The sequence below is a fragment of the Chrysemys picta genome, unplaced genomic scaffold (assembly GCF_011386835.1).
Source record: "Chrysemys picta bellii isolate R12L10 unplaced genomic scaffold, ASM1138683v2 scaf181, whole genome shotgun sequence".
Classification (NCBI taxonomy): domain Eukaryota; kingdom Metazoa; phylum Chordata; order Testudines; family Emydidae; genus Chrysemys; species Chrysemys picta.
The window spans coordinates 1-27,739 of NW_027052888.1; the positions used below are offsets into that span (position 1 = coordinate 1).

The 27,739-nt window shown below is 57.2% G+C and overlaps 1 protein-coding gene across 1 annotated transcript in view; it reads left to right on the plus strand.

Moving 5' to 3' along the window:
- Positions 1 to 1,401: 1,401 nt before the first annotated feature.
- Positions 1,402 to 27,739, plus strand: part of LOC135978247 (kinesin-like protein KIF21B) — a gene marked incomplete at its 5' end in the record, with an annotated part of 37,164 nt that continues 10,826 nt past the window's right edge. The window contains 23 exon segments of the mRNA XM_065579249.1: positions 1,402 to 1,489; positions 1,984 to 2,091; positions 2,956 to 3,008; positions 5,318 to 5,464; positions 5,753 to 5,796; positions 5,799 to 5,953; positions 8,253 to 8,442; positions 8,607 to 8,670; positions 9,878 to 10,099; positions 10,559 to 10,634; positions 15,100 to 15,199; positions 15,673 to 15,864; positions 18,075 to 18,274; positions 18,431 to 18,538; positions 19,837 to 19,905; positions 20,618 to 20,847; positions 21,132 to 21,279; positions 21,410 to 21,485; positions 21,488 to 21,591; positions 23,945 to 24,046; positions 25,487 to 25,652; positions 26,114 to 26,174; positions 26,723 to 26,801. Of these exon segments, the coding sequence (XP_065435321.1) occupies positions 1,402 to 1,489; positions 1,984 to 2,091; positions 2,956 to 3,008; positions 5,318 to 5,464; positions 5,753 to 5,796; positions 5,799 to 5,953; positions 8,253 to 8,442; positions 8,607 to 8,670; positions 9,878 to 10,099; positions 10,559 to 10,634; positions 15,100 to 15,199; positions 15,673 to 15,864; positions 18,075 to 18,274; positions 18,431 to 18,538; positions 19,837 to 19,905; positions 20,618 to 20,847; positions 21,132 to 21,279; positions 21,410 to 21,485; positions 21,488 to 21,591; positions 23,945 to 24,046; positions 25,487 to 25,652; positions 26,114 to 26,174; positions 26,723 to 26,801 (2,782 nt within the window).

Below are 27,739 nucleotides of genomic sequence, written 5' to 3' on the forward strand. Positions count from 1 at the left end.
TGTCATCTATGTTGGCAATAGAGACGTAGGATGGGTTAGGCCATTGGTCTGTCTAGCCTAGTATCTCACCTCCAGCAATGACCAGTAACTGATGCTGCAGATGGTAGGGATGCACCTGGGCAGACGCAGGGCTGTAGATGGAGGGTGAGGAGTAATTCCCTCCTGATCCCTGTGACAATCAGCCTGTGCCCAGAAGCATGTGAGTTGGTTGATTCCCCTTGCATTAGCATTCATACACTATTCAGTGCCACAAAGTCATCCAGCCACACTGTTGGGAGTAAGGAAATAAACAACCCCTGAGAATGGGGAGGAGAGGCTGTGACGTGAATTGGATACGCAAGGATTTTGTGGGCAGGCACTCACTTCAATCTGGAATTGCCTTCCTCCTCCCCCAAGTTCCTTCAGGACTCCTGGGTTCTGTTCCTCATGGTGGGTGGGAATGTGGCCTAGGGGCTAGGGCTCAGGATAGGGATGTCAGCGATCCTGGGGGCTAGGCCCAACTCTGCTACTGATGTACTGTGCAGCCGCCTGCCCCTTCCCCCACGGTGGGAAGCACCTGGAAGTGCTGCCCTTGGGGAGCTCTGTCAAACTGGATTGCAATCCCCTCCTAGAACACATGACAGCCTGGCCCCGTCAGAGCATACTCCCGGCCTGTCCTCCTGCCCCTGCCGCTCCGCACCCCCCGGCCTGCCCCCTGCAGCACACCGCCAGCCTGCCCCCCAGCGCGCCCCCTCCCGCTCCGCATCCCCCAGCCTGCCCCCTGCAGCACACCGCCAGCCTGCCCCCCAGCGCACCCCCTCCCGCTCTGCACCCCCCAGCCTGCCCCCTGCAGCACACCGCCAGCCTGCCCCCCCAGCACGCCCCTTCCCGCTCCGCACCTCCCAGCCTGCCCCCTGCAGCACACCGCCAGCCTGCCCCCCAGCGCCCCCCCTCCCGCTCTGCACCCCCCCAGCCTGCCCCCTGCAGCACACCGCCAGCCTGCCCCGCAGCGCGCCCCCTCCCGCTCCGCACCCCCCAGCCTGCCCCCTGCAGCACACCGCCAGCCGGTCTCCCCAGCATGTCCCTTCCCGCTCTGTACCTCCCGGCCTGCCCCCCAAGCATTCCCCCCAGACTGCCCCCTCCTGCCCCTGCTGCTCTGCACCCCCCGGCCTGCCCTCCAAGCATGTCCCCCAGCCTGCCCCCTCCAGCATGCCCCTTCCTCGCCTGCCTGTCCCCCCAGTCTGCCCCCTCCTGTCCCTGGCAGGTACAGCTCCCCTGCCCATGTTGGAGGGGCACAGGTGTTGGCTCTCCCCCGATGCATCGCTGCAGGCCGGTTTGGCTCCTGACAGCGTATGAGGAGCTGATTTGTCTGGCCAGACCCCAAGCTGGCTGAGTCACCCCGTCTCCCCCCGCCCTCCCCAGGTCCAGCGCCATCTCCGTGGTGAAAATCCTGAGGGTGCCGAGAGTCCTGCGGCCGCTGCGGGCCATTAACAGAGCGAAGGGGCTGAAGGTGAGAGCAAGGCGGGGACAAGGGCCCTCCATAGGGGGTGGACACGGCCCCCCTCAGATCTGCCCCAGGAATCCAGGACCTGCCAGATCATGGGCCATCTGAGCAGGATCCCAGGACTGCACGTCCCAGGGCTCAGGCCACCTGATTTCACTCTTACCCGGGTGTTTTGTTAGGTGTCTGTGGGCAGCTGGGAGGCAACCCATTGGTTTTGTATTAGGTCCCCTGGCTGCATCTGGAACAGCCGCTTCCCCTGCACACCAGTGTGGTGCCGGGTCCCCCGTCCGTGTCTGGGATGGCCGCTTCCCCTGGTGTGGTGCTGGGTCCCCCATCTGTGTCTGGGACGGCCGTGTCCCCTGCACACCGGTGTGGTGCTGTGTCCCCCGTCTGTGTCTGGGATGGCCCCTTCCCCTACACAGGGGCACGGCCGATACCCACAGCAGGTCGTGGTGCTGCAGGCCTGGCCCATCTCTGCATTGGCCTCTCTCTCTCTCTAGCATGTAGTCCAGTGCGTGTTCGTGGCCATCAAGACCATCGGCAACATTGTGATTGTCACCACCCTGCTGCAGTTCATGTTGGCCTGCATCGGGGTGCAGCTCTTCAAGGTGAGAGCCCCTCCCGGCCAGAACCCAGCGCTGGTATCCCCCAACCCTCCCTGTCCTGGGGAGAGCTGGGGTGGAGCTGAGCTCAGGGAAGCTCCAGGAAGTGGCTCCTCTTCGTTTCTTTTAAGTGAGGGGATTCTCCCATGTCAGAAACTCAGGGGGAGGCCGAGGACCATCCCCGGCCATCCCCTTGGGGGTACCAGCACGCTGCAGGCAGAACAGGGCAGTGTATGCATAATCTGTGCCCACGCAAGGCAGCCCCATGGCCCAGTGGGAGTCAGCCAATTTGGGGGTCTCTTGCCAGCTTTGGTGCTGACCAGCCAGGTAGCCTTGGGCCAGTCCCTTCCCCACCTGTGACTCGGTTTCCCCCGCCCGCTCCAGCTCCCCACCGTGTTGCAGGATCACAGGTGTTTCCTCCTGACCACCCGTGGCACTGCAGGCAGGTCTGCGCTTGCGCTGTTGTGCGAATGGATGAGGTTGACGTGACTCTTTGGCTAGAAGTGCTACGGGTTGCTGCAGCAGTGGTCTGGCCTTCGGGCCTTGCAGGGCTCCTAGGGGTTGTCAGTGCTGCTGACTGCGCAGGGAGAGTTGAGGGCTGGCACATCTGGCTGGGCTCTAAGCACCTCTAAGGAAAGGCCCAGCTGGGGTAGGGCCCAGACGCTCACGGCTGGCACTAACCAGCCCCTTTCAGGCTGGAATGGGCCGTGGAGACGCTGCCCCCTGGGTCGGGGCCAAGCCGTGGGGTCATGTCAGGATGTACTGCAGTTGCCAGCAGCTGCCCTTGTCCTTGCTCCCCAGGTCTATCAGTCAAGCCCCCTGCGGTTCACAGTACAATCCCTGATTCTTCTGCTCTCTGCTTAAACCTAGGGGAAGTTTAGCAGCTGTACGGATCCGGCCAAGATGACAGAAGAGGAATGCAGGTAGGCGCCCCCTGTCATCACTGCATGTACCTCGCAGCCAGAGCGCAGGGACCGGGGGGGGGGTGTCATTGCCTGAGGGGGGACTGGTGGGGAAGGCGAGGAACCAGTCCTGGTTTGTTGTCTCTTGTGCTCACAGCCTGTTCCCGGGACCCTGCTGAGCAGAGGAGCCCAGGCGTGGGTCTCTATGCAGAGCAAAGCCTGCAGCACAGGGCAGTTTGCTCTAGGGGGCAGGGAGCCGAGGGGAGTGTTGAATGGCCAGGACCAAGGAGGAGTTGGACTCGTAAGCCAGAGGAAGGCCAGGCCAATGGTTAAGGCACTAGCAGGGTTGCCAGGTGTCCGTGTTTTGACCGGAACACCTGGTCGAAAAGGGACCCTGGTGGCTCCGGTCAGCACCACTGACCAGGCCATTAAAAGTCCGGTCAGCGGCACAGCAGGGATAAGTCAGCCGCGGCTTCTGGAAGCAGGAGCATGTCCCCCCTTTGGCTCCTATGTGTAGGGGCAGCCAGGGGGCTCCGTACGCTGTTCCCGCCCCAAGTGCCAGCTCTGCAGCTCCCATTGGCCAGAAACTACAGCCAATGGGAACTGCAGGGGGGGTGCCTGCGGACAGGGCAGCACGCAGAGCCACCTGGTCGCACCTCCACGTAGGAGCCAGAGGAAGGACAAGCCACTGCTTCCGGGAGCTGCTTGAGATAACCGCCGCCCAGAACCTGCACCCCTGACCCCCTCCCACGCCCCAACCCCCTGCCCCAGCCCTGATCCCCCTCACGCCTTTGGCTCGGAGCACCCTCCTGCACCCCAAACCCCTCATCCCCAGCCCCACCGAGTCTGCACCTCCACCCCCAAACCCCCTGCCCCAGCCCGGAGCCCCCTCGCGCACCCTGAACCCCTCATTTCTGGCCCCACTCCAGAACACACACCCCAGCCCAGAGCCCGTACCCCCTCCCACCCCCCAGCCCCCTGCCTCAGCCCGGAACCCCCTCCCATACTCCGAACCCTTCAGCTCCATCCCCCAGCCCGGAGCCCCTCCTACACCTCAAACCCCTCATTTTTGGCCCCACCCCAGAACCCGCATCCCCAGCCGGAGCCCTCATCCCCTCACGCATCCCAACCCCCTGCCCCAGCCTGGTGGAAATAAGGGAGTGAGTGAGAGTGGGGAGAGCGAGTGACGGAGGGAGTGAGCAGGGAGCGGGGCCTGGGAGGCAGGGCAGGGCTGTTCAGTTTTGTGTGAGTAGAAAGTTGGCAACCCTAAGCCTGGGACTGTCTTGTGTTTTATGGAACGACCTGGGAAAGCTCTTTCAGGCCTTCTTCACTCATCATCAAAAGCAGGAGCAGAAGATGGCAGCCCCCAGGCATGGGTGGTGGGTATAAGAGGCCAGAGGGGGCTAAGCCTCCCCAAACAGACGGCCTGCCGCCTTTGGAGCGCACCGCTGCCAAAAGGGTGGGCACCCTGGCTGTGGTCCTGCCCGCACTCCACTTGAGTTCCCGCTCCCACTTGTCCTCTTCCTCTCTCCAGTCTGCTTGCAGGGGAGCCTTGAAGGAGGGTGTGAAGAGACACACGCATGCACGAGGGGTGAGCGGCCGGAAGCCGGCGGACAGGCAGGGGAACCCCAGGGGAGGGGCTGAAGAGGCGCAGGCGGGGATGAGTGGGGCAGGAGCTGGAGCAGGGGCGGGGCCATAATCTGGGCACACGCAGCCTCCCCAAATGGAGGAGTCACGTGCCGCCCATATCCCCAGGTGTTATGTCACCTTTGCAGGTCCCCTTTCAGACACGCTAGTGGGTGAAGTACGTGTCTGGGTGTATAGGGGGCTGCCCTGGGGCATGAGTCTCCCTGGCTGTGGAAGGGCAGAGCTCATCCTGGATGGCAGGATTTGCCAGGCATGTGGTGGGATTTGCCAAGCTGCTCCAGCCTGTAGATCCAGGCTGCCACCTGATCCCAGGTACTCTGGGGAGAGGCACCAAGGGTGGATCTTGGTGAGGCTGCTGGGCAGGTTGTAGATGGGTTGTAGCCCTGGCATCCACATGTGATCATTCCTCAGCACACCCTGATTGCATGACTGCCGATTCCTGTTATTGTCAGAACTCGCATACTCGGCCATGGTGCTTGTCGCGACCAGCACTGGCCTCTGGCTTCCTGCTGCTGTGAGTTCCCCAGGTTGATTTGGTGAGACAGTAACGTGCTCTGAGCAGCATGGAGTCTTCAGCAGGCGGGCACGTGTGTGTCATGGGCAAGGGGACCGGAGAGTTTCTGGGCCCAGTCCCCCACTCGCTCACCCCTCGTCTGTAAATGCGCCGCTGCCTCCCGTTCCAGAGGCAACTTCATCGTGTACATGGACAGCGGCCCCAAGCAGCAAGAGCTGTACCCGCGCGAGTGGGTGCACAACGACTTCCACTTCGACAACGTCCTCTCAGCCATGATGTCGCTCTTTACCGTCTCCACCTTCGAGGGCTGGCCCCAGTGAGTCCGTCGGGGGGAGCACGCAGCATGGGGGCCGGGCACTGGGTCAGGCTGCACGGGGGGAGATCCCAGCACCCCACTAGCGCTGCTGCCTGGCTGGGGAATCTCCCGAAGATGGAGAGAGGGGTCAGACCCCCCACCCCCGATCAGGGGCACAGAGGTGCCAGTGCAGTCAAAGGGGAAGCAGCTGTCTGGGATGTCCTGACCTCTCTGCCTTAGCTCAGCTGGACTGAGCCGCCCCCCCATGCAGCCTGGTAAACTGCATGCTCTCTACTCGCTACCCCCCAGGCTGCTGTACAAGGCCATTGACACCCACACCGAGGACATGGGCCCCACTACAACTACCGGGTGGAGATCGCCATCTTCTTCATCATCTACATCATCCTCATCGCCTTCTTCATGATGAACCTCTTCGTCGGCTTTGTCATCGCCACCTTCCAGGAGCAGGGCGAGAGCGAATACAAGAACTGCGAGCTGGACAAGAACCAGGTACTCCCCGTGGAATCCCCCCCATGGAACCTCCCCCACCCTGCAGAGACCTCCCTCTGACCCCCCAGTCTCCTCCCACCCCAGCCCCCATGACCTGGGTAACTCCCGGTTCCAGGGATGCCCAGGCTCTGGGTGCGAGGAGCCAGTTGTACCAGAGCTAGGTGCCAGGGTCTGGACGCGGCTAAGCGTGCGGAATGAGTGCCAGCTGGACGAGAGCCGGGGTGCCCTAGCTGGGTGTGAACTAGGCAAGACCAAGGTGCAGGGGACCCCAGGCAGGAGAGGCCGGGAGCCCAGGCACGAGGGTGTGTCCAAGCTGCAGAGTTGAAAGATGAGACCCCTGTTCTTCTGTGCCTCTCTCTGTCTGCTCTCTGACACCTTCACCGACACATCCAGGCTTGGCCACCACACTGGGAGCCCAGGATGGTTCCCATAAGCCAGGCTGCACAGACCACTAACTTAGGGTTACCATATTTCCACAATCAAAAAAGAGGACACTGGGGGGAGGGGGAAGTCCCGCTCTAGCCCCGCCCTGCCCCCATCCACTCCAACCCACTTCCCACCCCCTGACTACTCCCCTCAGTACCCCCAACCCCCCCCCGCTCCTTGTCCCCTGACTGCCTCCTCCTGAGAACTCCCAACCCTAACTGCCCCCATAGGACCCTACCTGTCTCCTGACTGCCCCAACCCTTATCCACATCCCCACCCCATATTCACACCCCTGCCCCCAGACAGACCCCCGGGACTCCCATGCCCTATCCAACTGCTCCCCGCCCCCTGACAGGACCCCCAGAACTCCCGACCCATCCAACCCCCTCTGCTTCCTGCCTGCCTCGACCCCTCTCCACACCCCTGCCCCCCTGACAGCCCCCCCAGAGCCCCTGACCCATCCAACCCCCGCCCCGCTCCCTGTCCCCTGACTGCCCCCCTTCTCCAACTCCCCGGCCCCCTTACCGTGCCACTTGGCTTAGAGCAGATGTCTGGCTCCGCCCCGCCCAAGTGGCGTGCTGAGACTGTGGAGGAGGGGGGAAGCGGGGGAGGGGCTCTGGCCACCGCTCTGGGCTCCACCGCAGAGATGGCTGTGTTTCAGTGGTGCTGTAGTTTGTGGGTAGGATGCAAGGGACTATGGCGAGGTAGGCTGTTAAAGGGCTGTATGTCATGTCTGAACAGGGAGAAGGCTTCAGGGTATGTTTCGGAGCTGGGAAGGCACCTCCTGCTTTATATCCCTGTCCTGTGCGGCATATCCGACATCCTGCTTCATGCTGAGCTTGGCTGGACTGGTTTCCCATGAGCACCAGCCCTTAGGCAGCCAGAGGTTGCTATTGAGCTGAGTCATGTATCTCCCCAGCCCGAGAGGAAGGATGGCCCAGTGGTCATGGCACTGGCCTGGGACTTGGGAGCCCTGTGGTCAAGTCCTTGCTCTGCCACAGACTCCCCGTGTGACCTTGGGCAACTCCCTTAGCCTCAGGGCCTCAATCCCCAGCTGCCCAGCCGGGGTCAGAGCACTGCCCTGCCCCCTGGGGGTGCATGAGGGTAAATGCATTAAACTGGGAGGTGCTCAGCTCCTGCCATCATGGGGCTCAGATCAGTACCTTACCTGAGTAAAAGGCACCAACAGCATGTCAGCTGCTCCCTGTTTCTGCTGTCCCCCGAGCACGGCCTTCCCACGGGCACGCTTGCCATTTTTTGAGTCTCCGCCTTTTCCCTGCTCCTCTTGCTGTGACCCATCTTTAAGGTGACCATATTTCTCAAAGGGAAAACAGAACACCCCGTGGGGCTGGCCTGAGCCCCTCCTCCTCCTCCTCCCCCCCCCCACGGGGCTGCCTCGAACCACTCGCCTGAGTCCCTCCCCCCATGTGGGGCTGGCCTGAGCCGCTCACGCGAGCCCCCCTCCCTGTGCAGAGGGTAGGCAGGGCTGGGGCGAGCAGCAAAGCACATACGGGATAGGCCGACTATTTCCCAAAGGCTGGGGCCAGCGTCGCTGCTCACCCGAGCCCTGCCTGCCCCCCGCTGGATCCCGGCCTCCCCCCCCACGTTCCTCTGCACCCCACTTTCTTGACAAAACTGGGTGTTTGTCCCGTTTGCCCTTGGAGACAAATGCCCACTTTTGCCAAAAAAAAGTCGGGACGCCCGGGACATGGCTTAAAAAAGGGACTTGTCCCAGCCGAAACGGGACGTAGGGTTACCCTACCCATCTTCCTCAGTATGGCGCCATTGAGCACGTGGCCGGCTGGGTTTGGCCAGGGCTGACCGACGCTGTGGCTTTGCCCTCTCTGCATCTCCCTTTCTCCTCTCCCCGCAGGGCAAGCGTGTGATCGGGGAGGACGGCGCCGAGGGCTACAGTGACTTGTTCCAGGAGAACGCCATGCTCCAGAAGGAGAACGCCACCTTGCGCATGAGGGTGAAGGCCATGCAGGAGGCCATTGATGCCATCAACAGCGAGGTCACCCACCTGATGAGCCAGGAGGCCAATTTGATACTGGCCAAGGCAGGTGAGGATGGGCACCTCCGGAGAACGTGTATGCGAGGTGGGGCATGCGGATCGGTCCCACGAAAATTACAGTCACCCCAGAGCTCAGGTCCAAGGGCAGCTGAGTGGCAGCCCAGCTCCTAGGTGTTTCTGATCTAGTCCGTGATCCTAATTCTGTCCCTCCAGGTGATGGCAACGAGGCCATTGGCGCCCTGATCCAGAACTACATCCGGGAGATCGAGGAGCTCAGGTGGGCGTGGGTCACGTTCTCTCCTTCCGCCCGTCTGGGGGGGCCACGTATCGCGTGCAGCTTGAGAGGACCTGCAAAGAGGCAGTGCGGGCTAGCGGGGGGGCTGCTGACCTGGGGCTCTGGAGGCCCAGATTCCCTCTCTGGCTCTGCCGCTCCCGGCTGGGTGACTGGTGCCGCGGGCACTGGGTTCAAATAGTAGGCTGGCATCGCAGCTCTGCCAATGACCTCGGGCAAGTCACTTCCCCCTCTCTTGCCTTTGGTCTGATGCGACCATTTAGATTGTCGGTGCTTTGGGGCAGCGCCCGTCTCACGGGTGTGTGCAGCACCTGGCACAACAGGGCCTCGATCCCGTCTCTCTCGGTGCTGCTGAAATATAAATAAAAGCCCCACATTCGAGATGGAAATGTCTCCATCCTGTAGGGCATCCTGTCCGGCCCTTGTGCTCCCAAGCTTTCTCTGGAGCCTTGGCTGATCCAGACTTAAATGCCTCCCCGGGGTACATTGAAATGCAGTCTGATAGCTAGTGCTGCTCATATGTGGATTTCGTGCTGGAGAAACTGACAACCCTGGAGACAGGAATCCCCTCGCTCGTTCTGGGCCAGATTCTCAGCTGGTGTAAAATCAGCGTTGTCCCACTGGGGTCCCTGGAGCAATGCCGATTTACGCCCCTCCCGCTGAGGATCCAGACCCCGTCCGTAATGCTAGAAAACAGAGGTGCCCCACCGTGTCTAGCGCAGCCGCTGCTGAAGATTAACCCTTAGGCTGCCATGTCAGCGTATCACCGTGGCTGTTGAGAACTGGCTGTCGGCCATAGGGTTGCTTCTCTCCCGTTAGCGTTCAGACCTGGTGGGAAGCCCTGGGGCCTTTGTGACGTGGCCTGGGCTGCATTGCCATCTAAGTGAAGGCACTAAATCCATGAAGTGGCATCTGCTGTGACTCTTTGCTCCCACGAGAGGCATGCAGATGGTTAGTGGTGGCCATGCCAGCTTTCCTTCCCTGCGATGTCCTTCTGCAGCACCCCTCCCCGGGAGCAGAGCCCTGAGCCCCTTTGTCCGAGCTGAGCGAGGGCAGTTTAGGTTCCAGACACACACTCTCCTGGTCACCCCTCCTTAGAGGTTGGGGGGAGGGGGTGTCTTTTCCCCTGGGGTGTTTGGACATCTGCCCAGGGCAGCAGATCTCCGTAACCAAAAGCCCCTCCGATCCCCAGGACAAAGCTCTTGGAGAGCGAAGCCATGAACGAGTCGCTCCGCCGGAGTCTGTCGCAGGTCTCCTCCAGGCCCCTGTACTCCCTGGGCTCGTCTCCAGGCCTAGGCCTGGGGGCGCTCAGCAGCCCCGTGGTCTCCATGGAGGCAGAGGCCACCGAAGTCCTCCGGCGGGCCAAGCAGGACCTGGAGCGGCTGAAGAAGGAGACCAAGCAGCGGAGGAAGAGGTGATGGCCAACTCCTTGCTGGGAACAGAGCGGGGGGGTCTGTTCTGGGTGCTCCCACCCCTGGCTCTTCATTATTATGGCAGGACCATAGTTATTGGGATGCCCACTTCTCCCTTGGCTTCCAGCCCTGGCACCCTCCAGCCCCCATCAGCCCTGCTGGTCCAGACATTGTCCTGCCCCATCCCTGGGAAGCCAAAGCCATACAGCAGAGAATCAGGACTCCTGGGTTCTTTTCTCAGCTCTGCCTCTGACGTGCCATATGACCTTGGGTGAGTCCCTTCCCCTCCTTGTGCCTCAGTCTCCCCATCTGGTAACACTGCCTGGCCCGTCTCTCTGGAGGGCAGTGAAGCTGGGTTCCTGAAGGGCTCTGAGATGGAGGGTGTTGGGGATGTATGGTCTAAGGGGACCGTGTGCCAGGGCTTCCCTGTCACCGCGGTTCATCCCGTCTCTTCCTGGCAGCCTGGAGAAGGAGGCCTTTAAGAAGAGGCCAAAGCTGCAGCAGGAGAACGGGGAGGAGACGGACGAGAACGAGGCGGTGAGGGAGGCTTCCCCCGTGGAGTGGGGGTTGGTGTAGATCAATCTCTGATAATTTTCATATGACTTTACATTGTGCCTCTTCATATAACCTTTTGGTGGGTCTACCCATGTGTGACCTCTGTTTTCATGGGACTTTGTATCAAAACCTCATTTAGAAACTTTGCATTGCCCTTGGTATAATATTATAGCCCCTCAGGATAGAATAAGATAGAAGAAAAAATTCTTTTTGCTAGCAGTAGAACAAGAGCTCTCCCCCCCCCAAATCAATTGCCCTGTTGAATGAATGAGGTGTGGATGAGCAAGGCATGGAAGGCAGCACCTCCAGACAGCCTCAACTGTTGGAGAGGGGCTGGGAGCCAGACCCAAGAATAATAAAACGTGTCAAGTGGGCTCATTAAAGACAAGCAGACATACTGACGGCCTCGGGGGTTAGAAGCAAGCACCTTCTTTTGGAAACACCCTCTTTGCAGCATTGGGACAACACTCAAAAGAAAGCAGCACAAAGGACCAATGGACACAGACACAGAGTTTGAATCTGGTATAGATTTGCATAAGAGGAAAGCTGCTATAAAAGTGAGGTGTCTTGCAGAGGACCCCGGGTCTTGTCTTGTCAACATGGGAGCATCGATCCGGATCGGCAGAAGCCCGGCTCCACCCCCTCCCCCATCTAACTCACCTGGCCAGTGAAGTTAAGGGGAGCAACTAATTGGTAACAACAAGACGGAGTGTGTTTGTGTAAGTGTAATATATTATATGCATATAATACAGTGTTAATGAATACATGTATTACTAATAAATGTGGCGTTCTGCCTTATTCCCCCTGAAAAGATCCTGTGCAGTACTTTAAGTACAACATTTTGGTGGAGAATGCGGACAGCATAGAATCCACAGTTATTATAAAACTGGTGTGCACACCGCCAGCTTTAGCAAGCCTGGCACTATAGGAAAAAGAGTGTAAACTTTCAGTTAATTAACCAAACTCTGAAGGATATAGGAGTTTAGGTTTAAATTGTGTTCATGACTGAGCTAAAGAGGAGAATTTAGTGTTTCTCACTCTAATCCGGGGAAGGATTAACCAAACTCTGAAGGATATAGGAGTTTAGGTTTAAATTGTGTTATAGAGGTACATACACCCTCAGCCGTAGCAAGACTGAGCTAAAGAGGAGAACTTAGTGTTTCTCACTCTGATCCGGGGAAGGATCTAATCCGGGGAAGGATTTGTATAATTGGTGTATGAACCCTCGGTGGTAGCAAACCGAGTAATACAGAGGGAAGCTTAGCGTCTCTCCCTCTGGCCCAGAGTGGGTTAAAAACATAAGATGCAGATCTTGTTCTGTTAAGCCAAACTCTGAAGAATATAGGAGTTTGGGCAGTGTAGTGTGGTTTATGTTTGTTTGTTTGTTTGTTTTGTAAGTAATATTGTGGTAATTTCACAATTTTGAAGAAAATGTTTAAGAAATGGAACCAGGAAGGGTGGGGGCTAGTTGAAAAGCCCACCCTCCTTGCTAAATTGGTAGTGAAACAAGGCTTGTGCCCATGGAAAGAAACTGTTTATTGAAAAAAGCAGGATCGGGCCCAGGCAAGCAATAGATAAAGAAACTGAAAAACAGGTTGGGTACAGAGAGTTAAAACAGCACTCTCAAATCTTACAGCAGCAGTAACATCAGGAGAAGAAACATTTGAGACCCCAGAAGGGGGCAGACCTTTGGGACCCCTCTGGAGATTGGGAAGGGGGATATTTGGGATATTTGGGTAAATTCCTCCTCCCACGGCCAAAATGCCATTAAAACAGTTAACAACAGTGCCTGCTTCTGCCTCAGATCTCCAGGCCATGGCAAAATGGCTGGAGATTTTAAAACAGAATTTTTTTTCTAGATGGAGTGTTAACCCCTTTTACTGAGAGAAAGGGAGGATTTACACTCACAAGAAATGCACCACTTAATTAGCATTTGTGCAGCCCCAAGTACCAAACACACTGTGGCAGAGACTAAGCAGGTTCTGCCAGGGTGAAGCACTGTGCTAATTTGTTTCCAAGCTTCTATCTTTCAGGATCTGAACCAGAACATCAGGAGAGCTGGTACCAGCTGAAGAGTTATAAAATACCATGGTTATAGTGTCATGACAAAGTCTGTGTTCAGTGTTCTGTGTTGCATGTTCTGTGTCTGTCTCTAGTGGTGTCCTGTGTTAGCATTGGGTCCAGAGAGAGAGGGGATACTACACTAGACAGGGTAAATGTCTTTTCCTCTCTCTACTTCCCCCATCTCCATCCAACTTATCAATCACCACTTGTGTCCAAAAAAACTTTGGTCCCCAGTGCATCAGGTTTATTTTTTGTTAGGTTCTCTAATAGTCATTTTGTTGTTAATTTTTGTTCTTAATACATTTGTATTGTTAGTTACATTTGCTTGTATTGTTAATTCCACACTTTCCTCTATGCACTCTGGTTCTATTTCCCCAAGCCCTGAAGGGTAGTTCTTGGGCCCCCATAACCTGTAAGACCTTGGCCCATAATTGTATGGGCCCATCTTTCAGGTCCCCAGAAACCTCTGAAAACAACTGTTAAAAATAGAAAATTCTACAACATTTTAGCAACTAAATGTTAGTTTAAGTCCAAATCAGCTTAACCTTGCATAACAACTGTGGTACTCCTACAAAATCTTATTTGTTGTGTGTGCTTAAAAAGGTCCTGACCTCAGTGACTTTTATTGTTTGATGGCTATTGCAGCATCAAACTTGGGCCTCATTTTGTTTGTCAACGTACCCAATTATTGTAATGGTTTTGTTGTATTTCCAATTATTATAATTATAATTGTTTGCATTTGTGTTTATGTTATATCTGGTGTTTAGTCAACTGTAATGGTTTTAGTTATATTCACCTGGTTATAATTGTTTGGTTTGTTTGCAACAAATACAAAAAATTTATATGGTGACCACTCAAGAATTGTTCTTGAGAGGTCAAAAGGGGGACAATGTAGATCAATCTCTGATAATTTTCATATGACTTTACATTGTGCCTCTTCATATAACCTTGTGGTGGGTCTACCCATGTGTGACCTCTGTTTTCATGGGACTTTGTATCAAAACCTCATTTAGAAACTTTGCATTGCCCTTGGTATAATATTATAGCCCCTCAGGATAGAATAAGATAGAAGAAAAAATTCTTTTTGCTAGCTGTAGAACAAGAGCTCTTCCCCCCCCCCCCCCCAAATCAATTGCCCTGTTGAATGAATGAGGTGTGGATGAGCAAGGCATGGAAGGCAGCACCTCCAGACAGCCTCAACTGTTGGAGAGGGGCTGGGAGCCAGACCCAAGAATAATAAAACGTGTCAAGTGGGCTCATTAAAGACAAGCAGACATACTGACGGCCTCGGGGGTTAGAAGCAAGCACCTTCTTTTGGAAACACACTCTTTGCAGCATTGGGACAACACTCAAAAGAAAGCAGCACAAAGGACCAATGGACACAGACACAGAGTTTGAATCTGGTATAGATTTGCATAAAAGGAAAGCTGCTATAAAAGTGAGGTGTCTTGCAGAGGACCCCGGGTCTCGTCTTGTCAACATGGGAGCATCGATCCGGATCGGCAGAAGCCCGGCTCCACCCCCTCCCCCATCTAACTCACCTGGCCAGTGAAGTTAAGGGGAGCAACTAATTGGTAACAACAAGACGGAGTGTGTTTGTGTAAGTGTAATATATTATATGCATATAATACAGTGTTAATGAATACATGTATTACTAATAAATGTGGCGTTCTGCCTTATTCCCCCTGAAAAGATCCTGTGCAGTACTTTAAGTACAACATTGGGAGCCCGATTGCTAGCCAGAATGCCAGCGGCCTTCTCTGTGCCTCGCCGGCACTTGGGGCAGCTGTGTCCTGCCGCACCCTGGGAGGTGGGGCAAAGCCCAACCTGTCTGTGGGAGTCGCAGAGGATCCGGGGGGCAGGGTCAGGGTCCATGACCACCCCCACATAGGGCAGCCAGTCTGCTGCTGTTTGGCCCCGCCTAGGTGTGGAGAGTGGGGGCAGGGCATGGCCGAGGATGGCGGGTAAGACAGTCCCCTCTGCCCCGTGGCAGTGCCCTGTGCCATCTGACACCCTGGCAACAGGTGGGGCAGGGCAACTAGCCACAGGCCTTTCCATGCAGCTGGGCTTTGTCCCGTGAACCGTGTCCCCTCTGCCCCAGCCGTCCCGGAGGTTCTCATCAGGTCCTTCATTTTCAGCTGCCATCTCAGCGGGGAGGCTGGGGGGAGCTCCCCAGACATGGCCCACTCCCTTTGCACACAGGGATCAGCCCTGCCCCTGGCCCCGGGTCAAACGTCCTCTCTCCGGCACTGGTTTCCGAGGCAATCGCTTTAATTCACCCACATCTGGGGGTGGCGGATGGGGAGAGGCCTGAGCCCCTGCGACGATAAGAGAGGGGCCGAAGGCTCCTGATCTCTGCCCTAACCCTGCGCTTGTTTCCCAGGAGGAGGAGGAGCGGGAGGAGAGTGGCTGTGAGGATGAGGACGAGGATTCGGGCAGCGAGGAGAGCCTGGTGGACTCGGACTCCGATGCGGAGGAGAAGGGTAACTCGGAGGTCACGGCGCCCAGTTCTGTGCTTAGGCTGGGGCCGGTGATATCTGCAGTGACTCAGGGCTGTGCCCCTTTTGGGGAGGCGGTAGGCGGCTGCAGTGGGCCTGTAGGGTGAGCTGGGCAGGTCTTGGCTGGAGGTGCACGAGGTGCCAGTCAGGGTGCTAAGGTGGTCCGGCTCAGCTGGTGCTCAGTGGCACAGGCCTGGCTGCCAAGCTCTGTCCCTTCCTCCTCAGCCCCCCTCATTCGCCTTCGGGTACCCAGGCAAGGCTAAGACCGCAGGAGCGAGATGCCATCCCCTCTGAGTCCTGCCTCATCTGCCTCCTTTCCTCTGCAATGCCAGAGTCCATAGGGGACCCGTGAGCCAGGCACTGCCCCTCGCCTCTCCGGGCCGGTGCAGGGCTGCCTGGCTCTCTCCTCCTGACCTCCTCGGGGCTGCCTGGCTGCCTGACTCTCCCCCCACCTCTAGTGGTGAATTTCCAGGCTGATCTGGCCGACCTGACCTGCGAGATCGAGATCGAGCAGAAGCTGATTGAGGAGCTGGAGAACAGCCAGCGGCGCCTGCAGACCCTCAAGCACCAGTCCGAGGAGAAGCTAATCCTGCTGCAGAACAAGATCCGCGACACCCAGCTGGAGAGGGACCGGGTGCTGCAGAACCTCAGTACGGGCAGTGCCCCCTCCACCCCCCGGCTCATCCCACCGCACGGGTCCTCTGAGCCAGCGCTGGCAGGAGAAACCCTGGGGTTCTCCCGGCGCCCAATGAGACCCAAACTGGGCCCTGTCCCTGTGTAAGGGGACTGTTGCCCCCTTACTAACATTCAGTGGGGGGGTTTTGGTTGGCTGCTCCCAGCACTAAAAGGGGAGGGGTCGATGGCAAATCAGGAGCCTGAGACTGACAATCCCCAGGGACAATGGGGAGAGGCCAATGCTCCAGATCAGCCTGATTGACAGGGCGGGCAGCTAATCAGGGAGTCAGGAGGCCGGGGGTCCCGTCCTCCGGGTGAGCTGGAATTGCCTGGGTCAGACAGGGTGGGGCCGAGCTAAGGAGAGAGCCGGGGCCCGAGCTGAGCTGCTGGGAGCAGAGCTGCAGCCCCAAAGCCAGAGCACAGCCCAGAGAGAGCAGAGCTGCCCTGGGGGCAGAGCTGCAGCAACCAGAGCCAGAGGGGCCAGAGAAGCAGCCCAGGGAGCTGAAGGCAGAGCAGCAGCAGCAGCAGCAGCCGGGCTGAGGCCGAGTGGAGCTGGAGCCGGGGCTGGAGCAGTCCGGAGCTGGGTGTGGTGAGCAGCTGGGGAGAGTGAGGGGGACCCTGGGCAGTGGGCCCAGCATAGGGAGACACCTCAGCCAAGAGGCCTGGCAGGCCAGACTCGGAGGGGGGATCATAACCCCGACCGGGCGGGGGCGACGCTGGGAAGAAGGGTCCTGCCACCTAGAGCCTGAGAGCGTGTGGCCACCGCCAGAGCAAGTGTCCAACCCACAGCGTCTCTGCAGCACAGCCAGGGCCTGAGAAGGAGCCTGGGACCTACAAGGAACAGACGGTGACCTGCCCTGACGTTCCAGAGACACTGTTTGTAATGTTCCCTGCCACAGAGCGGGGTGATGTGTTTTCCTTTAACCTTTCCCATTTTTCCTTATTCTTTTATAAAGTTAATTGTTAATTAAACAACTTGTATTTGCTTTAAATTGTATGAAATGATCAGTGGGTCAGGGAGGTGCCCAGTGCAGAGAGAGTACCCTGGAGTGGGGACACCCTAGCCCCTGTCCTGGGTGACCACAGCAGGGTTGGGGGTCAAGCCCCCCAGGAATCCTGGGCCCAGCCTTGTCGGGGTTTACGAGGACTCTGCCAGACAGGAGAGTGGAAGGGGAGCTCTCAAGGGCAGGGAGGCCTCTGGGTAAAGGAAGTGGGAGCGAGGACTCGGATCCTTTCGCTAGCCCACTTCACCGGGGTAGTGCAGAAGCCAGGGAAGTTCCCCCCAATAGCGGGACCATTCCCCCGCTAACACCTGCATTCCATGCCCCTCTTGCGGTCCCCAGAGATTCCCGCTGGCTGCTCCGTGTCTGGCTTCCCAGCTCCTGGGATCGATCCTTCTCCTCAGCTGTGTGCCACTTGTCCCGCCTCTTGATCAGGGCTGGGCCTGGTGACCCCGTGACCTCCCAGCTGTGCAGCCCGCTGGCTGTGGGGAGACAGTGGGTGTAGGGCCCAGGGAAAGTCCCTTCCCTTGGAGGAGCTCCAAGCTCTGACACGCGTCAGGGAGACAGGGCCAGGCAAAGAGGCAAAGCCACCTGGCATCTGCGGCCAAGCTCCCAGCTGCTCCTGACTTCCTCCCAGCGAGGAAACTGTGGCTCTCCAATGCTGGAGCAGCAGCGTAGCCTGCCCATGCAGAGAGCTCCAACTCCAGGGCTTTTCAGTCCTGGGCATCTTCCCCGAGTGGGGCAGCTGATGCTATAACTGAGACTTTAGTGATTGAGACACCTGCCCCCAGCTGAGTCCCACCAAACTCATCTCAGCAGCATCCCCCTCTGGGCTGAACAGCAATGGCTGCCTGGAGGAGAACAGTGTGCACCCAGTCCCTGGAGCGGTGCGGTCCCTGGCACACGCCTGGCACTGCTCTGCTGCCGGGGTTATTGGTCTAAAATAGGCCCATGGTTCTGGCTTGCAGGCAATGACTGGTCTGGGCTACTCGGCCATTGAACATCTCCTGAGCTGCTGGACCAGGCAGGCTTGTCCCTGGAGGCCAAGAGTTAATCTAAAGTGCCCCCCACTGAGGGTGCTTTCCCTGGGGGCCTGGTGGGTCCAGGGGGCAGCTGGGTGGGATGGAGCGTGATGGGCTCGGCCTAGCCTGGCACTCTGAGCGTCTCTGCGCCACCCCCTTCAGGCACCATAGAATGCTACACGGAGGAGAAGGCCAACAAGATCAAGGCGGACTACGAGAAGCGGCTGAAGGAGATGAATCGGGACCTCCAGAAGCTGCAGGCAGCCCAGAAGGAACGTGCTCGCCTGCTCAAGAACCAGTCGCGCTATGAGCGGGAGCTCAAGAAGCTGCAGGCTGAGGTGGCAGAGATGAAGAAGGCGAAGGTACCTGGCTGGGCAGAGGAGGAGGGGGCTGGAGGGGCATGGCCTGCTTGTGCTAGCTCTTCAAACTGGGGAGGGACGGTGGATGGGCACAGCCCCTTGTGCACACTCCTTATGCTGGGTGTGGCTGTCGGGGGGGGGGGGGGAGCGGGGGCGCAGGTGGCACTGATGAAGCAGATGCGGGAGGAGCAGCAGCGGAGGCGGCTGGTGGAGACCAAGCGGAATCGGGAGATCGCCCAGCTGAAGAAGGAGCAGCGCAGGCAGGAGGTGAGAACCCAGCTCCTCGCCAGGGCTCTGCAGATAGGGCAGCTCTGGCTGGGGCCTGTGCCCCTCACTAGGCTCTGAGCTCCCACACCAGCTGGCCAGGGTGCAGCGGGGAGTGCGGGTTCTCCAATGGGTCTGGGCCTTTCCTGGGGAGATGCCCCAAGCCAGGCTCCTTGGGACCAGATGGGGAGGGTGCTGGAGAGCCTTCGCTGATGCATGATGTGTCAGGTCCCCTCCCCTGTGCACAGGTGAGCAGTTACCTGGGTGAGCCAGCCTGCACCCAGAGTCCCTGACGCAGGGTGGGGCAGGGGCAGGGGAGCCCCTGTGACGGGGCAGGGCTGAGACAGGGAGTGGGGCCATTCAGGATACGGGGCAGCAGGGGAGCCCTGCAAAGCTGGGGCTGAGCCGCAGGGATGGCTGAGCAAGGCGATGGGAAATCTGGAGCAAACGCTGCACCAACAGAGGACCGGATTCCACTCTCTATTACGCTCATTGTAAATCTGGAGTAACTGCATTGACATTAGCGGAGTCGCTCCAGATTTACACTGCTGCTGCTGCGATGTGAATCCAGCCGTCGCCTGCATCGAGAACATTCCACGTTCAGTCCTGCCCTACCTCTGCTCGACAGTGTGTTAGAGCTCTTTCGGGTGCCCGGCCGTTGGGATCAGTGCCCGGCTTGGCCCCCAGGCCCGCTCCTCTCAGAGCCCGTGTTGGGCCACTGGCCGGCCAAGGCCTGCAGGTCCTGTGAAGCCAGGAATGGGGTCGGCAGCATAGAACAGCGTAAAACCCTGCCTGGTTGGGGAGCTGTGTGCTGGGCACCCTGTGCGGAAACCAGCCACCCCACCGACTGTCTGGGGACTCCTCCCCCTGCTGAAGGCGCAGCACGTCCCCTCTCCCAAACACATGTCCATCTGTCTGTCCATCCCTTGAGATCAGCACCTGGTGGGGTGGCAGGTTCCGCCTTCCCCAGGTCAGAGGAGGTGATTGCTTCCTCCTGCATCTCTGGTTGCTGCTCAGGGCAGGTACAAATGCCACAGTGCTGCTATCGGTTACAGCAGAATAAATCCCGATTAGCCCCAGTTGCTCCAGGTTTTATACCGCTGCTGGTGAGATCAAAATCTGGCCCATGGCCTGCACTGAGAACATGCCATGTGCTGGCCCCAGGCAAGGGGGTGGGGGAGCCCTGGGTCCCCTCCCCTTCCCCCATTGCTGTCATGGGTTCTACCCCAGACCCTGGGTTCCTCTTTAGCGGCTCACGCCCGCTCAGGACTCGACTGAGGCTCGGCTTCTCTCCCGCGCAGTTTCAGATCCGGGCGCTGGAGTCTCAGAAGCGGCAGCAGGAAATCGTGCTGTGAAGGAAAACCCAGGAGGTGAGTGCCAGCCCCTGCACCTGCGGGGGTCTGGAGAGCCGCTCACGGGGCCGTGACTGGGTGGGCGCTGAGGCCTGGCTCCTGGATCGGGCCATTGGCAGGGCAGGGCCCTGGGGCCTCTCCAGACGGAATAGTCCCCTCTGCTGTCCCAGTGGGTCGTGCTCCGCCAATGCTGGGTTGTTCCCAAGGCGCTGGCCCTGGGTGGGGTGGATTTCCCACAGAGCCTGGTGGTTTTATGGCCAGGAGTAACCAGGCAGGAGATGACAGTGATTGCGAGGGAGGAAACGCCTGTCTCCGGGGGCAGCTGATCTTCTGGGGTCAGGAAGGAGGAATTCTTTGCATGCCATGTGCAACCGTGCACAACAGGCTGTGTCCCCCTCCCTCATTCCTGGAGCTGGGTCCTGGCAGCTGAGTTGGTCACATGACTCGTCCAGGCTGCCTCCTGCCCCAGCACCCGTACAGCTCGCGGGACGGTGCGGTGCTTCGATCCCAGCCCCTTCCCAGCCCCTCCTGATGCATTCTGGGAAACTGCTATCCAAGGGTACCGGACCTTCACCCAGCCCAGATAGGCTCAGCTCTCTTGAAAGGTGCTCAGCTGCTCCCGGGCTCACTTTGCCACCTGAGAAGCCTTGGAGTCGCTCTGCGGCTTGGGGGCGATGCCCCCTGCGGGTGTTCCCAGGAGGCCCAGCCCTCAGGCACTGCTCTCACCCAGGTCTCTGCTCTGCGCCGCCTGGCCAAGCCCATGTCGGACGGGGTCTCTGGGAGGCTGAGTCAGAAGCCAGCCATGCTGGACTCAAGTGCGGAGGTGTCCGTCAGCACCACCTCCTCAGAACCGGAGTCTGACTCTCGCTCGGTCTCCAGCATTGTGCGCCAGTGGAACCGGAAAATCGACCACTTCCTGGGAGACCCTTCGCCCTCCGTGAATGGGGCTCGGCCCGTCAGGTCAGACCAGTGCTTCCGAATCCGTGTCCCCCGTGGCCTCGTTCCCTGCTTGGCCCTCAGGCCCCGGGCTCCTGGGTGTTAGATGGGAGCGGAGTTCTGTGGGAACACGGGAAACGATGGCTCTATCATCGTGGGCGACTCTGCCATGTGGTTTGACACGTGAGACTCTCCACATTGGCTGGAGACCTGATGTGTAAATGCCCCTCTGTCCTGAGCACTAGCGGGCGTGATGGCCGAGCGCCCGCCTGATGGAAGCCCCCTGACCGTGTCCCATCCCACTGCAGGAAGAAGTTCCCAAAGAAGGGGATGAGCCAGACCTTCAGCAAGGCAGCCCGGCTCAAGTGGCAGTCGCTGGAGCGGCGCATCTTTGACGTTGTCATGCAGAGGATGACCATCGTCAACCTGGAGGCGGACATGGAGCGGCTGATCAAGGTGAGGTGTGGGGGGCAGTGCCCTGGTGGGGATTGGGTGGCCTGAGCATGACCGAGGGCCAGGAGTGCTGGGAGGCTGCTGGCACCTGGACAGCGCCGGCTGAGGCGTTTCCTTCCCACCCCCCCCCCAGAAACGCGAGGAGCTGGCGCTGCTGCAGGGGAAGAGGGGAAAGCTGCAGGCGGAGAGCCCGGAGGAGCAGAAGGGCCTGCAGAGCTGAACGAGGAGATCAAGGTGCTGACCGCCAACATTGACTACATCACCGACAGCATCGCCGACTGCCAGGCCACCATCATGCAGCTGGAGGAGACCAAGGTGCCGGGGGAGGGGGCCTGCGGGCGGGGGTGAGGTGCAGGGGGTCTGTATATGGGGAGTTGGTCTCACGGGAGGGGGAGCAGGGGAGATCACCCCAGGGCATTGTATGCTGTAAGGGAAAGGGGGTGCTCTGGGGGCTGGTTGATAGTTGGGGTGGGGACTGGGTGTGAGCAGGAGGCTGGCTGGCTGGACTCTTCCTCTAGGCAGTTTAAGCATAAGGGGTGCAGGAGGCAGGTTTGCAGGGTCCTCTTGCTTTCTAAGCTCCAACTTCTGGGCTGAAACATTGTGTCGTGGGTCACGCAGGGAGTCAGGGCCGAGCTGGCTCCCTGCTCTTAGCCCCCAGAGCTCGCCCCCTCCCTACAGAAACGTCACAGAGCAGCTGTTGCAGTCTGGCTGCTTTCTCTGCTTGTTTGCTGATGACAGCTGTATAAGGCCCAGTTCAGCAGGTGCCTGAGCACTCACGGGGCTGGTGCGATAGGCAGCCGTAGGCCTGTGGGCGCCAGGCTAACGGACATGGCTGTGGCTTGGCTTGGACCAGCAGAGGCCAAGAATCAGCCCTTTTCCGCTGCACGGTCTGCAAGGTCGGGGCCAGGATTTAGGAAGCCCCTTATATGTTGGTCCACCAGGGTCTCCATCGGTGCTGGATGGTTTATTTGTGGAAGGGACGGCTGCGGAGAGCATGATGTCCACCACCAGCTGCTAGGCCCAACAGCCCTGATGGGAGTTCTGCACATGCTGGAGTCAGTGGAAGCCCTGTCCGTACCATGGGACAAATGTACCCATGATGTATCCAGTGCTGCGGGCAAGGCGTGGTCTAGCCACGCTCAATCCTGTCTGTGTGCACAGAAAAACCCATGTCAGCACCAGGCTCCAGCCTGGGTCGCCGCCAGGCTCCAAACATGCTTAGAACATGGGCTTTCTCCATTCCTTGCGTATACGGCAACACAACCTCCTGTGAGAAACTGCCTCGACCCAGCCCAGTTCCACAGTGACGTTCCTGTAGCCTAGACCGAAGCCAAGCCCGGGGGGCAGCCCGGTATTCAGAGCCAACTCCAGGTGTAGCCGTGGGAGGGGTTGAAGATTCTGTTTGCTTTTGTATGAAATCTCAAACCCTTTTAGTTTTTCTTTTGAAATTTCCCAGGGGGAAGAAAAAATCAGTTTCTCCTCCCCTCCGCCCCCCCCCCCCCCCCCCCCCGCCGAGAAACTGGAATTTTTGTGGTTTTTGAAAATCAGTTTTGATGGTTTAAGGCAAAAAAATTGGGGGTCTTGGGAAAGAGTTTCCCTTTTCTGAAACCGCGAACTTGTGCTGAAAGCTGTTGTCAAACATTGAGTCTCTTTTCTGAGGTCAGATTTTTGTAAAGGGAGGGTGGGATTTTGACCAGAAAGGAAATTTTTGTTTAATCAAATATTTCCACAGAGAAACAATAGCCTAATAATGAGGCCTTTCTCCCTGGCACCTGTCGGGTGTCTGTGCTGCAAGGCAAACCCCACAGCACAAGTCTCAGAGCCTGAATCCATTGCCTTGGCTCGCAGGGCTACGGGGCTAAAATGAAGAGTGTAGACATTCACACAAGGGCTGGAGCCTGGGTTCTGGAGGGTCTTGGAGCCCATGAGCGGGAATGTCTACACTGCTACTTTTAGCCCCGTAGTGCAAGCCCGAATCCTTTGGCCAGAGGCTCGCTGCTGTGGGTTTTTCTTTGCTGTGTGGACGCACCGTTAATGACATGGGGGGTCTGACCCAGGTTCATCACAGTGTAGCTCTCTGCTCCCCTCCTAGCAGCTGGAGGTCATAAACAGGTCTTTAGTATATGTCTACGCTTAATCTGCTACAGCTGCAAGGCTTTAGATGTAGATGCTCCCCGTCGGAGTAGGTAATCCACCTCCCAAGGAGGTGGCTGTTTAGTTCGGTCGGCAGAGCTACACTCTCCGGGATGGGCGGGGCAGGATTTTCACACCCTGGAGAGACATAGCTATGCTGGTATAAGTTCCCAGTGTAAACCTGCCCTTGGTCTGCTCTGGTCGCCTGGCTAGCGAGCAGCTCCTGCCGTCCAGGCGGTAGAAGCTCCTCTTCTTTAAATCCGCAGGTGTGTGGTTCAGTCCCCATAGATGGCCCAATCAGGGGCCTGGTTCCAGGCACACATCCAGTGCGAGTGCTCATGCACAGTATTGGCATGCAAGTCGTCTTCCCCGCCGCCTGCTCACAGAGCACCTGCATCCCTGCCGGCGTCAGCCAGTCAAGGAAACCCCCCCGGTTCCGTGGCGCTGGTGTCTCTGCTGGCCTTCTGCTTTCTGCCCTTCACCGCCCTCAGCGCCCTTCTAATTCCCCTCCCTAGGGGTCTCTCTTGCACCGTAGGAGGAGCTGGACTCCACCGACACCTCCGTGGTGATCAGCTCCTGCTCCTGGGCCGAGGCGCGCCTCCTGCTGGACAACTTCCTCAAGGCATCCATCGATAAGGTCAGGCAAAGGGCCTTCAAGTGGGGGTGCAGCTCTGTGGGGTGGGTCGCAGAACATAGGATCCCAGGAGGCCCCCTGTTAGCATGGGATCACAATTGCTGCAGGTCAGGTTTGGAGCCAGGGCTATTTGGCTGCGCCTGGGGCATCCTTTGTGCGTGGGTGAGGGAGACTGAGAGGCCTGCCTGGCCTGTGTGCTGCTGGACCCAGAGAAGGGAATGGGTTTGTGACGTTATTGATATCCTCTGGGACCATATAGATCATTGTTGCAACCCAGGTCCTGTAGTGGCACCCAGATCTTGTATAAAGGGGGTCAAATGGGGTGTCTAAGACAAGGTTATGGTTTACTGGTTATAATTATGCTGTCTATATGTGTGTGTCAATTTTGTAGTTGAAGTTATGAATATTGGCTCTATACTGTCTGTATTTCAAACTTCTGCTATGCTGCTTGGTGACATCCCAGACAAAATGGTGTTAGCTCTGCCTAGCCTGCTTGATGGCCCATTAAGGACCATCAGCTATACAATGGACCCATTGAGAGAAGGCAGATACACCTTGTAACTCAGCATAGTATGCAGGGACTGGCCCATGTGACTCCAGACTCCATTTTGCTGTAATTTTCCACAGTAAGAACAAAGGTGTTCTTACACCTGGAAAAGACTATATAAGGCGGATGCCTCATCTCCATCTGGTCTTCAGTCCTGCTTCATACCTCTGGAGGAACTTTGCTACAAGCTGAAGCTTTGAACAAAGGACTGAGGACCCATCCCAGCGGGGGATGTATTCCAGAGACTTGATTTGAACCTGCAGTTTATTCTATTGCTGCTGCAAGCCTGAACCAAGAACTTTGCCATTACTGTATGTAATTGATTCCATTTAACCAATTCTAACTCTCATCTCTATCTTTTTCCTTTTATGAATAAACCTTTAGATTCTAAAGGATTGGCAACAGCGTGATTTGTGAGTAAGATCTGATTTGTATATTGACCTGGGTCTGGGGCTTGGTTCTTTGGGATCAGGAGAACCTTTTTTCTTTTACTGGGGTATTGGTTTTCATAACCATTTGTCCCCATAACGAGTGGCACTGGTGGTAATACTGGGAAACTGGAGTGTCTAAGGAGACCGCTTGTGAGACTTGCGGTTAGCCAGTGGGGTGAGACCAAAGTCCTCCTAGTCTGGCTGGTTTGCCTTAGAGGTGGAAAAAACCCCAGCCTTGGGCTGTAACTGCCCTATTTGAGCAATTTGTCCTGAGTTGGCACTCTCAGTTGGGTTCCGCCAGAACCGCATTGTCACAGGGGTACAAGCAGCAGCTGAGTGAGGCTGGTGTGGAACCTGCATCTGTGGCCAGGGACAGGGACTGAAGCCAGGAGCTGATTCCCCGTCCCACCCACTGGCCCGTCCTGTGTGCTGGACGGAAGGTAACCTCCTGCTCCTGCCAAACAGGGGCTGCAGGTGGCTCAGAAAGAAGCCCAGATTCGCCTGCTGGAAGGGCGCCTGAGACAAACGGATGTGACCGGCTCCTCCCAGAACCATGTGATCCTGGATGCCCTGCGGGAGAAAGCGGAGTCCCACCCCGAGCTGCAGGCGCTCATCCACAACGTGCAGCAAGGTGGGTGCTGGGCTTTTCCCTCCTGGGGACCCCCGTGAGTACTGGGCATTGGCTGGCAAAGCAGCCGGCAGCGCTGATGTGGGGCCTGGGGCTGGCAGCAGCTGGGAAGGCTTGGGGTGTTTCCCTGCCCCTACAGATGGCACGTCTGCCCATTGGGACAGATGGAGCCCACCCCAGGGCTCTTGGCATTGCTCTGACCCTGTGGGCAGGAGTGATAGGCCCGCTTCATCCAGACGTATCAGCCCACATGGTCACAGCCTGTCCAGCCGTGAGGATGCACTGATGGCGCTTTGGTGGCAAAGAGTTAATGATAGCAGTGGTCTGGGGGGGTCCCAAGGACGTAAAGGGCCACACGCTGATTGGCGACCGCCCTCTGGCTGGCTCTGATCGGACCAGCCCAGTGCGGTGCCCTCCCACCCTCTGTCGCGTTGACGCACCCTTGTCGGCCGTTCCTTGTGCAGAGAACGGCTATGCCAGCACGGACGAGGAGATCTCGGAGTTCAGCCTGGCCTCGGAGGGGAGGTAAGCGCACTGTAGATCAATCTCTGATAATTTTCATATGACTTTACATTGTGCCTCTTCATATAACTCCATATAACTTCATGGAACTTTGTATCAAAGCCTCATTTAGAAACTTTGCATTGCCCTTGGTATAATATTATAGCCCCTAAGGATAGAATAAGATAGAAGAAAAATTTCTGTTTGCTAGCAGTAGAACAAGAGCTCTCCCCCCTCCACTCTTAATCAATTGCCCTGTTGAATGAATGAGGTGTGGATGAGCAAGGCATGGAAGGCAGCACCTCCAGACAGCCTCAACTGTTGGAGAGGGGCTGGGAGCCAGACCCAAGGACAATAAAACGTGTCAAGTGGGCTCATTAAAGACAAGCAGACATACTGAGGGCCTCGGGGGTTAGAAGCAAGCACCTTCTTTTGGAAACACCCTCTTTGCAGCATTGGGACAACACTCAAAAGAAAGCAGCACAAAGGACCAATAGACACAGACACAGAGTTTGAATCTGGTATAGATTTGCATGAGAGGGAAGCTGCTATAAAAGTGAGGTGTCTTGCAGAGAACCCCGGGTCTCGTCTTGTCAACATGGGAGCATCGAACCGGATCGGCAGAAGCCCGGCTCCACCCCCTCCCCCATCTAACTCACCTGGCCAGTGAAGTTAAGGGGAGCAACTAATTGGTAACAACAAGACGGAGTGTGTTTGTGTGTGTGTGTGTGAGTGTAAGTGTAATATATTATATGCATATAATACAGTGTTAATGAATACATGTATTACTAATAAATGTGGCGTTTTGTCTTATTCCCCCTGAAAAGATCCTGTGCAGTACTTTTTGGTGGAGAATGCGAAAGGGGAGCAAGCATAGAATCCACAGTTATTATAAAACTGGTGTGCACACCGCCAGCTTTAGCAAGCCTGGCACTATAGGAAAAAGAGCGTAAACTTTCAGTTAATTAACCAAACTCTGAAGGATATAGGAGTTTGGGCAGTGTAGTGTGGTTTATGTTTTTTGTTTTTTTTTTTTTTTGTAAGTAATATTGTGGTAATTTCACAATTTTGAAGAAAATGTTTAAGAAACGGAACCAGGAAGGGTGGGGGCTAGTTGGAAAGCCCACCCTCCTTGCTAAATTGGTAGTGGAACAAGGCTTGTGCCCATGGAAAGGAACTGTTTATTGGAAAAAGCAGGATCGGGCCCAGGCAAGCAACAGATAGAGAAACTGAAAAACAGGTTGGGTACAGAGAGTTAAAACAGCACTCTCAAATCTTACAGCAGCAGTAACATCAGGAGAAGAAACATTTAAGACCCCAGAAGGGGGCAGACCTTTGGGACCCCTCTGGAGATTGGGAAGGGGGATATTTGGAATATTTGGGTAAATTCCTCCTCCCACGGCCAAAATGCCATTAAAACAGTTAACCACAGTGCCTGCTTCTGCCTCAGATCTCCAGGCCATGGCAAAATGGCTGGAGATTTTAAAACAGAATTTTTTTTTCTAGATGGAGTGTTAACCCCTTTTACTGAGAGAAAGGGAGGATTTACACTCACAAAAAATGCACCATTTAATTAGCATTTGTGCAGC